Raw genomic sequence first — 12183 nt, 5'->3', positions numbered from 1 at the left:
TGTGTGTGTGTGTGTGTGTGTGTGTGTGTGTGTGCGCGCGCGCGTGCGTGTACACACACACACTCTCTTTCTCTCTCTCTCTCTCTCTCTTTCTCTCTCTCTCTCTCTCTCTCTCTCTGATGGGCAACCTCAGTTTCTTATTTCTTTATTGCCCACAAGGGGCTAAACACAGAGGGGACAAACAAGGACAGACAAAAGGATTAAGTCGATTACATCGACCTTGGTGGAATTTGAACTCAGAACGTAAGGCAGACGAAATACTGCTAAGCATTTCGCCCAGCCCCCTAACGTTACTACCAGCTCACCGCCTTCTTTGATGGGCAACCTCAGTTTCTGCTTACCAAATCCACTCGCAGGTTATTGGTCAGCCCAGGGCTGTAGTAGAAGACATTTGCCTAAGGTGCCATGCAGTGGGGCTGAACCTGGAACAGTGCGGTTAAGAAGCAAACTTCTTACCCACATAGCTGCTGCTTTTCTATGTGCAGGTTTCAGACAGTATTTGTTTGAGTTTGGTTCCCCTGTGTGGCTGGCACTTTGGACAAGTGTCTGCCGTGTGTTCTATCAGTTCTCTGCTGATGTCAGCTGTTGTATAGGAATGTTTTTGCCTAGAATTGATAAATTTTCTTTAATGACTTAGCAGAATCTTGGTGCCTGTCTTCCAGAATCTCAGACCTCCCCCAAAAGAAATTCATGCCAATAACAATATCTATCACTTCATATCTTCAGGACCCACCCTGACACCTCATCACCTCTATTTTCATCTCTTTCCAGTTCCACTCTACCCACTTTCCTTTCTGTTTTGTAATGTGAGTAGCTGTGTATCGCCCCTACAGCAAGAAACCCATTCTGTTCTGGTCCTTTCTCTCTCTCACTTTAACCCCTCATCCCATAGCATAAAGATGCATGACAACCTCACTAATGCTGGTGCCACAAAAGAAAGCACCCAGTCCACTCTACAGGGTGGTTGGTGTTAGGAAAGGCATCCACCTGTAAAAACTATTCCAGAGCAGACACATGAACACAATTCAATCTCTGGACTTGTTGAATCCTCATAAACTATTCTGTCCATACTTGCATGGAATATGGACATTAATTGGCCATATTATTTTTCTGATGCATAGATTTTGATGTTTCTTGTAATTTTGTTTTCTTATAAGTCATTTGTTAAGTAAACTAACAGTTATCCTCTAATTTCTGTATTTACAAAGAGGAAAAATAGAATGTTTTTTGTTTTTATTTTACTCAGTTTTTTTTTTGTTTTTTTTTTTGGTACCAGTGGGAAGAAAACTCCATTCAAATAATCTTTATTAAGAGAACAAATATGTTTGTACCAACTTGATTGATAACCAGTTTATGAACCGTTGGTGTTTTCAAGAAGTTATATTTTTCTGTAAATTTTTTTTAAAATGATAAACACCTAATTTATTGTAATTTTCCTTGAATTTTCAGAGGATGTATTGACAGAGGATAAAGGTGAATGTGTGATATGTTTGGAAGATCTCAAACAAGGGGACACCATAGCACGACTTCCTTGTCTTTGTATATATCATAAAATGTAAGTTGATATTGTTTTTTCTTTTCTTTTTTGTCTTCAGTTTGTGAATTCACCACTCCCTCGTTTCTTTGTATCTAGATCTGTCTTGTGGAATAAAGGATTGGTTTCTAAGGCGTGACTTGCAACACTCAGATATGTGTCTAGCAATCTGAAGAAGGTGCAGGCATGACTGTGTGGTAAGAAGCTTACTTCTCAACCACATAGTTCTAGGTTCAGTCCCACTGCATGGTACCTTGGCCGAGTGTTTTCTACTATAACCTTAGGCCTACCAAAGCCTTGTGAGTGGATTTGGTAGATGGAAACTGAAAGTAGCATATCGTATATATGTGAGTATGTGTGTATCTTTGTGTCTGTGCTCGCCCCCACCCCCACCACTGCTTGACAACCAGTGCTGATGTGTTAACTTCCTAGTAACTTAGCAGTTCAGCAAAAGAGAGCGATAGAATAAGCATCAGTCTTTAAAAAAACAATAAAAAACAAAAAATTAGTTCTGAGGTTGATTTATTTGACTAAAAGTTCTTGAGAGCAGTGCCCCAGCATGGCCACAGTCTGACTGAAATAAGTGAAAGATATGTAACCTTGTGAGCTAAAGTGTTTGGAACAGACTGGAAACCACGAATTCTGTGTTCCCTGACATGTTTAAATATCCTCTGTAGCCCTCTGAACCAACAAGAGAAGAGCAACTACCTCTCCAACTCCTGCCAGCATAGAAAGCAGACGTAAAACAGATGATGTGATAACAATGATGATGATGAATAACCAGCCTCAACCTATGAGTAGTTTAGTCTATATGTCTGTTTAAAGTTTTGACATACGAAAAGTAACATTATCAAGAGTTTGCAATTCCTGGCTTATATCATCATTTCGAAGCAGGATAATATTTCTCCATGACCAAATGTGCTTTTGTGGGAGATTGGTAGTCCACTGTGCAGAGTGGTTGGTGTCAGGAAGGGCATCCAGCCGTAAAATCCCTGCCAAAACAGACACAATAGCCTAGGGTAGTTTTTCTACCTGGCCAGCTCCCGTCATCCGTCCTACCCATGCATTCAAGGAAGATGGACATTTAACGACGATGGTGATGATGGAAATAAGGAAACCGCTTGTATAGGCATAGGAGTGGCTGTGTGGTAAGTAGCTTGCTTACCAACCACATGGTTCCGGGTTCAGTCCCACTGCGTGGCACTTTGGACAAGTGTCTTCTATAGCCTCGGGCTGACCAAAGCCTTGTGAGTGGATTTGGTAGATGGAAACTGAAAGAAGCCTGTCGTATATATATGTATGCGTGTGTATATGTTGTGTATCTGTGTTTGTTCCCCCCCCCCCCAACATTGCTTGACAACCGATGCTGGTGTGTTTAGGTCCCCGTAACTCAGCGGTTTGGCAAAATAGACCGATAGAATAAGTACTAGATTTACAAAGAATAAGTCCTGGGGTCGATTTGGTTCGACTAAAGGCGGTGCTCCACCATGGCCACAGTCAAATAACTGAAACAAGTAAAAGAGAGTATGACTGTGAGTGATGACAAGCTTCTTTCAGTTTCCACCTACTAGATCCACTGTGAAGGTTTTGGTGTGCTTGAGACAGTAATGAAAGACACTTGCCCAAAGTATCACTCACTAAGATTGAACCTGTAATCATGTGATTGCAAAGCAAACTTCTTAACCACAGAGCTATGCCAGCAACTGTTGAAAAAATCCTATAGATTATATTTAAAAAAATCAAACTACTTGTTCCTGTACATTATTTACATTTGACAGATATTTGTCCTCATCTTGTTTGTTGTTAACACAACATTTCGGCTGATATACCCTCCAGCTTTCATCAGGTGTCTTGGGTAAATTTCAAACCTGGATTCTCATTCCTTAGGTATTTTTTGATATCATCATTATTATTATTATTATTATTATTATTATTATTATTATTACTCAGGTCACTGCTTCTGAGTTCGATTCTGTACTTGTACTCTTTAGTACAAAATTCCAAGTTCAATTCCAAGCAGTGACCCGAATAATAATAATTATAATAATAATAATAACATCGAAAAATACCTTAGGAATAAGAACCCAGGTTTGAAATTTCCCCAAGGCACCTGATGAAGGCCGGAGGATATGGCAGCTGAAACGTTGTGTTAACAACAAACAAGATGAGGACAAATATCTGTCAAGTGTAAATAATGTACATAATTCCTCATCTCTTAAATGTTGAACTATACTTGTTCCTGTGCTGGTGACATGTACACTCTATAAAGTATTTGGCATTAGGAAGGAGATCCAGCTGTAGAAACACTGCCAAGACAGACAATTGGAATCTGGTGCAGCTCTCCAGCATTCCAGCTCCTGTCAACCCGTCCAACCCATGCCAGCATGGAAAACGGACAGTAAATGAGGAGTAGGTTGATGATGATGATGATGATGATCGAATTAACATTACTGAACAAAATACATCAATAAAGATGAGATAACAATGTCTTGTATGTAGCACATGTTTACGTATCCCTGAAGACAAGCCAAGCTTTTGTTTATCAATATCCTGTTTGTTTCTCTACCTCCCAACATAGATAGGGTATGAGAGGTGGGGGTGAAGATTGCAAGAATGTGGTGGGTAGAGAGTGTGTGTGAGAGAGAGAGAGAGAGACCTATAGTGATAGGGATGGAGAACATCAGGTACACAGGAGTGAATATAGAGAGTGGTGAATAAAGGATAGAGTTAGTCGATGGCAGACATGAGCAGTCATGAAGCATGAGGTATTGGCACCAACAGGATGAGGTAAAGGAAGAGGTAACTGTGAATAGAGAGAGGGGCTGAAATATACGGTTCTGCCCACATTTAATTACAGCAGTAGAATAATTCAAACTGAACATCAACCTCATGAATCTCAGTGAGGGGACAGCTGTTACTCTGTTGCTTCTTATTAACCAGACAGGTTTCTGCTCAGAACCAATATGTTCAAAGCAGATTTGAACTCAGACCTAGCAGCTTTTCTTCTATATCTTGGGTGATGTATTGAATACATGAATAGAAATATAATTTTAATCCTTTAGCATTCAGAATTACTCAGTCAAATACGATGCTTATTCATTCACATTGTTTTGATTTAATCATGCAATACCAACCTGCCTGGAACCACCTCTGGCTCTGTAGTACAAATGTCTTGTTTTCATAAGTTCTGAATGAAAATCTTCCACCAAACCTTAGTCACAATTTATGTTCCTAACACTAACTAAATGATAACTAAGTTATTTTACTAAATTCGTTGTTATATTTCAAATCAGTTGAAGTAAACACAGAGAATCTCAACAGAAATATGGTAACAAAAGAGTCCCTGCTTTCCTGAGCTAGTTTTCCATCATATTTCTTAAAAATCATGGTGGAGGCCTTGGTCTTGGGACCACTCAGGTCTAGAAACTGTGGTCGAGAGTAAGCAAGGGCATGCTCCCCATAGAAAATCCAGCTCCAAAAAAGCTTCATGATAGCAAAAGAGAATGGGCACCAGCCAGCCCAAAGGTTGGGGTGGGCTGCACCTGCCTGCCTCAGTTGCTATGGCATTGAGGTAGATCTGGCCAAACCTGTTAATGGGGACAAAACCTGGATTTAAAACACTGGATGATGATTGTAAGATAGGTGTGAGAGGCTGGATCTGGGCAGTTTTGACATAAAATAGAATATTTGAGCTGAATATGATCGGTTTAAATGCTAAAAAGGTTAAACATGATATTGTGCTTGTGGGGGCTGTGTGGTTGAGAAGTTTACTTCCAACCTTAAATCCATTCACAAGGCTTTGGTCAGCCTATGGTTATAGTAGAAGACACTTGCCCAAGGTGCTGCACAGCGAGACTGAACCCGAGATTAATATAATGGGAGCCTTCCTCCATATTTGAAATATTAGGGTGACGAAAAAGTTTGTACGTCATGTTAAAATAGTGCTTTTTTTAATATATTTTTGTGGTGTGTGTATGTGTTCATTTAGTTCATTATTTTAACACGGCACATGAACTTTTTCCTCAACCTAGTAATTATGCACAATAATGAAGTTAGTGTTAATGTATTTAGTGTATAGAACATTAATTAGCAGTCCCACTGTGTGGCACCTTGAGCAAGTGTATTCCACTATAGGCTTGGGCCAAACAATTCCTTGAGTGAAATTAGTTGATGGAAACTGTGGAAGCCCATCGTGTATTTTTTATATATATGTGTGTGTGTGTATCTGTATGTATGTTTCTCCACCATCACATAACTGATGTTGGTTTGTTTATATCCTTGTCACCTAGCAATTTTTGCCAAAATTGCAAGGTTACAAGTACCACACTTAAATAAGTACTGGGGTTGATGTGTTTGCCCAGACCCTTCAAGGTGGTGCTGTAGCATGGCCAGAGTCTAGTGACTGATATAACAGCTAAATGATATATTAGAAATAATTGTGTGGCAGGGGTAGAGTGTGTGGAGTGGGGATTGAAACCTCTCACTTTTCTAAATGGTTTTATTTTCCTATGTCAATCAATCTGTCATCTTGTATATTTACTTAGCGTCACATTTGCCACTATTCCCCTCTTGCATCCCTCTTCAGCTGAGTGTTCTTCATCTTGTGGGCTTATGAGTACTGGTGCCATGTAAAAAAAGGCACCTGTGCCAGTGCCATGTAAGGGCACCCTGTACATGTCTGTAAAGTGGTTGGTGTCAAGGAGGAGGGCATCTAGCTGTAGAAACCATACCAAAACAAGCACAGAGCCTGAGCAGCCCTCCAGCTGACCAGCTCCTGTCAAACCATCCGACCCATGCCAGCATGGAAAGTAGACATTAAACACTGATGATGATAAGTTTTGCTGATGAGTTTAGAATAACTCTAAAATGTCCATGGTTATCTCTTGTATTTGTGAGCATAAAGTTGAAATATCAGCCATTGACTAATATTGTTTGTTTTTATTTTATTTTTAATGCTATCTACATAATTATTGCTTTTAAATTTGCTTTTCAATGCTCATTGCATTAAATATGCTAATGTTATGTTTTTACTGGTGGCATGCTTCAGCGGTGCTGACAGTCCAGTCTCTGCAATAGTCATGGCAATGGTGGAGGTGATGACAGTGGGGTGGGTGGATTTTTTGAATTGGTATGTGACAAATCGTTTGAAATAGAAAGTCTTAAAAAAAAAATGAAACCTGATAAATCAGCTACCAGCCACATCCCTTAGCATCCAGGCCTTGTAACATGTTGGTTCCTGTTTCCTTGCTCTCATATCACAGCAGCATCACTTTGCCATCTCATCATTTAGCATTCTCTCTTTCTCTCCCTCTCTCTCTTTCTCTCTCTCCCTCTCTCTCTCTCTCTGTCTCTCTCCCCTACACGATCTGTTTATGTTGCTCAGACAATATGAATAAAGACCAAAGTAGCTTTACATCTTGCTTTCATTAGCATAACTGTTTTAAGTAAAGACATGGTATCGATGAATTATAGAATTGGCTGGTCCAGAAAACTAGTTGATGGGATGAGTTTGTGTTTCATGGAGCAGTTATTGTTCGTTTAACTCGGCTCCGTATGACCTTTGGGGGCCCATAAAAGATTTTGTTAAAAATTATGAGAAATAAATTGGTTATTCTCCTACATTACAGAAAATATTTTAGCAATTATTTTTTATACAATTCCTTGATAATAATTAATTATAAAAATAGGATTTTTTAAAAACCTCCAATGGCTATGAGGGTCCAGTTGTGTAAAATAGGGATCAAAGGGGTTTGTAGGCAAAAAATGACTGAGAAGCACTAGTTTACCTCAAGATTAACCCAGTTCAATTTGACCTATAACCAAAAGCTGTCCCTTTTTTTTTCCGCACTTTTGTTAAGGTGAAGTGTTTAGTGTGTGTGTGTGAGAGAGTACACTTTTCTTGACATCATGTGATGGTTATAAATGACCATCACCATCGTACAAATGAAGTTTGTTTTCAGTCTTCTATGAAAATGTGTCTGGCCAAAGGGGAAAATATTCTTTTCTTCTCTCGGCACAAAGGCCTGAAATTTTGATCGACCCAGTATGCAACTGGTACTTAATTTATCAACCTTGAAAGGATGAAAGGCAAAGTCGACCTCAGCAGAATTTGAACTCAGAACCTAAAGACAGACGAAATGCCGCTATGCATTTTGCCCGGCGTGCCAACGATTCTGTCAGCTCGCCACCTTAACAGCAATGTAGATATAATATTCTTCTCTTCCTTAGGCACAAGGCCCGAAATTTTGGGGCAGGGGGCCAGTCAATTAGATTGACCCCTGTACACAACTGGTTCTTAATTTATCAGCCTTGAAAGGATGAAATGCAAAGTTGACCTCAACGGAATTTGAACTTAGAACGTAAAGACAGACAAAATACCACTAAGAAATTTGTCCAGCGTCCTAACATTTCTGCCAGCTCGCCGCCTTCAAGTGGGGAAATATTACCTTGCCAGTAAACGGGTTGGTGACAGGAAAGGCATCTGACCCATGCAAGTGTGAGGGAAAGGAACATTGTAGAGACTGATAGAAGTAGTACCAAATGTAAAAATATCTAAGTACCGGGGTCGATTTGTTTGATGCATGTGTGTTGGGTGGGTGTGCATGTGGTGCCATGTGTGTGGGGCCATGTGAGTTTGTAGACGAGGAAAAAGTACTCAACACAGAATCAGTGTAAGTATTTATTACAGCGAGGTTATTTCATATTTGCCACTGGCTGATCTTGTAACTGGTTTCTGATAAGTGACTCATGATATTTATAACACTTTTTATGTGGTCAGTCATTGGATAAAAAATGGGTCATTCGAAAAAGAATAGAAAATGATATAAAACATATGACTTTGCACGTGTGTGTGTTTGTGAAAATAATGGAAAGAAAAGTGATAGTTTCCCTCCAACCATATTAGATACACTCACTTCCACACACAGGTACACAGTAATATTTGTTTTGTTTATTGTTTGACGGTATGGACACAATAAGACAATATGACTTGGACAATAATTGTGTAACTTTCAGTTTATTTATCTGTTTGCCTGTCTTTCATGCGTCTTGGTATCTTTCTATTTATTCAACTATCAACATTTGTTTGTCTCTCTCTCTCTCTCTCTCTCTCTCTCTCTCTCTCTCTTCATATATATATTTGTCTGTCTCTCTTTGTGTATCCATCTATTTATCTGTCTGTTTGTCAATTATTTCATCTATTTGCATATTCATTTAACCTTGCATCTCCCTCTCACATACACACTCACACTATTATCATCGTTTAACGTCCGTTTTCCATGCTAGCATGTGTTGGACGGTTCGACTGGGGTCTGGGAAGCCAGGAGGCTGTACCAGGCTCCAGTCTGATCTGCCAGTGTTTCTACAGCTGGATGCCGTTCCTAATGCTAACCATTCCAAGAGTGTAGTGGATACTTTTTATGTGCCACCAGCACAGAGGCCAGAGGAGGCTGGGAACGGCCACGATTGGTTGGTGCTTTTTACGTGCCACCAGCACGGAAGCCAGTCAAGGCAGTGCTGGTATCAGCGATGTTCAGATGGTGCTTTTTACGTGGGGATCACGGGATTGGCTATAAACCTCTCAATGCGCTGAAAGATAGACACCAAAAGATACTATTACCACCTTAAAATCTCCAAGGATAACACACTGGGTTGAGCAAGACACTATTTCATACTGATTTTTATCCTATATATATATATATATATATATATATATGTATATATATATATATAGTCCAGCCCATGTCAGCATGGAAAGCAGATGTTAAACACTGATATATCATCGTTTAACGTCCGCTTTCCATGCTAGCATGGGTTGGACGATTTGACTGAGGACTGGTGAAACCGGATGGCAACACCAGGCTCCAATCTAAATTTGGCAGAGTTTCTACAGCTGGATGCCCTTCCTAACGCCAACCACTCAGATATATATATATATATATACATACATAACCACCTGGCACTCCAGTTATGATGACGAGTGTTCCAGTTGCTTGAATCAGCAGAGAAGCCTGCTTGTGAAATTAATGTGCAAGTGGCTGAGCACTCCACAAACACATAGTTCTTGGGGAGATTCAGTGTGACATGGCTGGGCCTTTGAAATACAGGCACAACAGAAGCAGGAGGAAAGAGTGAGAGAAAGTTGTGGTGAAAGAGTACAGCAGGGTTTGCCACCACCCCCTGCCAGTGCTTCGTGGAGCTTTAGGTGTTTTCGCTCAAACACTCACAATGCCCGGTCTGGGAATTGAAACTGTGATCCTATGACCGTGAGTCCACTACCCTAACCACTGGGCCATTGCGCCTCCACACACACACACACCCACAAATGTATGGCTGTATGATTAAGTGTACTTTGCAACTAAATAGTTTCAGGTTCAGTCTCGCTGTGGAACTTAGGGCAAATGGCTTTTATTACGACCTTGGGTCAGCCTGTACCTTCTGAGTGAAATTTTATAAATGGAAACTGTACAGAAGCTTGTAGTATGTGTTTATATTTATATCCTGTAACTTGCAGATATGCAAGTTATGGGATACAAACATAGGAAGGAAAAAATCAATAAGTGCATGATTTAAATATGAACTAAGCTCAATATGATCTCCTAAACGGTTGAAGGAAATTGATTTGATATTGATCATCATCATTTAATGTCTGTTTTCCATGCTGGCATGGGTTGGCTGGTTTGACAGGAGCTGGTAAGGCTGGGAGTCGCACAAGGCTCCAATGTCTGTTCTGACATGGTTTTCATGACTGGATGTCCTTGCTAACAGCAACCACTTTACAGAGTCTACTGGATGCTTTCTATGTGGCACTAGTACCAGTACTTTTTGACTAATATTGGGACTAAAGACCCTGACAGTATTAAGGCAGCGAGCTGGCAGAGTGGCTAGCACGCCAGGCGAAATGCTTAGCGGTATTTCGTCTGCCTCTATGTTCTGAGTTCAAATTCCACCGAGGTCGACTTTGCCTTTCATCCTTTCGGGGTCGATAAATTAAGTACCAGTTACGCACTGGGGGCAATGCAATCGACTTAATCCTTTTGTCTGTCCTTGTTTGTCCCCTCTGTGTTTAGCCCCTTGTGGGCAATAAAGAAATAAGTATTAAGTCTTTTTGAAGCTACCTAAAATGCCTAAGCATTTTAGAGAATAAGGCAAAAATATCTTCTAGCTCACAAACCCCTGCTCCATCATAACTACCCATAAATACTTCTTCATCCTTGATGAGCTATTATTCTATAAAGGTAAAGTGATGGCTTACTCTTTTACTTGTTTCAGTCATTTGACTGTGGCCATGCTGGAGCACCACCTTTAGTCGAGCAAATCGACCCCAGGACTTATTCTTTGGAAGCCTAGTACTTATTCTATTGGTCTCTTTTGCCAAACCGCTAAGTTACGGGGACGTAAACACACGACCATCGGTTGTCAAGTGATGTGGGGGGACAAACACACACACATATATGTATACATATATATGACGGGCTTCTTTCAGCTTCTATCTACCAAATCCACTCGCAAGGCTTTGGTCGGCCTGAGGCTATTGTAGAAGACACTTGCCCAAGGTGCTGTGCAGTGGGACTGAACCCGGAACCATGTGGTTGGTAAGGAAGCTACTTACCACACAGCCACTCCTACGGCTTGTATAATTTTTCAATGAATGATCCTAAAATAAATTAGCAATTTTTTACCTATTCCACTTTTTGTAGGGTTAATTAGCTTATATATGGGATAAGCTAAAATGTTTATCCATATGGTATGTCAAGGTTATGTGAGAGTTGCCACTCAGATGTTCAACACAGTCATCTGTCTTAAGGTGGGCTGCTGCTAGTATATGTGTTTCTACATTGATATGTTACAATATGTATTTTTTTATATATATATATAGCTTTTTTGTTACATTATTTGAAAGACATTAATGTATGTAGGAATGTCAGTTTTACACACCCACATCCTGGGGCTGAAACCATTTGGAATATAACATATTCGGTGCTAACGCTGATTTTTTTATTAAAATTGTCAGTCTTACGAGATGTTTTGTTGAACTCGGCTTTAATAAAAGTGTGCGCGTGTGTGTGTGTGTGTGTGTGTGTGTGTGTAGATATGCATGTATTTGTATCTGTGTGGACTCCACATGCTACAGTACAGACAACTCATCTTGGTAGGTGAGTAACACTGTATAAGAACTGCAGAGAACCTTCTGTAATGCTGGTGGCACAATAAAATGCTGTAAGGCATACGCAAGAACAACATTGGCTGGTTTTCTGTGGTGCTTTGTCTGCCAAATGCCAATGACCGCAATCAGTAATGGGATTCTGTGAGATTCTGTCCAACCTCTGCTAGCATGAAAGAAAAGTGTAAAATACTGATAACAGGTGCAGGTGTGGCTGTGTGGTAAGAAGCTTGCTTCCTTGCCATATGATTCTGGCTTCAGTCTCGTTGCATAGCACCTTGGGCAAATGTCTTTACTATAGCCTCATGCCAACCAAAGCCATGAGTGAATTATGTGTGTGTGTATGTATATAGTGTTTTTGCTTATTTCTGTCCCCTGCCACTGCTTGACAACTGATGTTGGTTTGTTTACGTCCTCTTGGCAGTTTGCGAAAGAGACTGATTAATTGAATAAGTACCAGGCTTCAAAAAAGAACTACTGGGGGGGG

General features: G+C 40.3%; 1 protein-coding gene across 1 annotated transcript in view; it reads left to right on the top strand.

Moving 5' to 3' along the window:
• Positions 1 to 12183, top strand: part of LOC106871113 (E3 ubiquitin-protein ligase ZNRF2) — an 81555-nt gene that overhangs the window by 57281 nt on the left and 12091 nt on the right. The window contains exon 3 of the mRNA XM_014917423.2: positions 1450 to 1555. Coding sequence (XP_014772909.1) covers positions 1450 to 1555 — 106 coding nt within the window. The remainder of the gene's footprint in view (positions 1 to 1449; positions 1556 to 12183) is intronic.

This window comes from Octopus bimaculoides, chromosome 1 (assembly GCF_001194135.2).
Source record: "Octopus bimaculoides isolate UCB-OBI-ISO-001 chromosome 1, ASM119413v2, whole genome shotgun sequence".
Lineage (NCBI taxonomy): Eukaryota > Metazoa > Mollusca > Cephalopoda > Octopoda > Octopodidae > Octopus > Octopus bimaculoides.
Note: the sequence above shows the minus strand (reverse complement) of the source record. Positions and strands in the feature narration are given on the sequence as shown.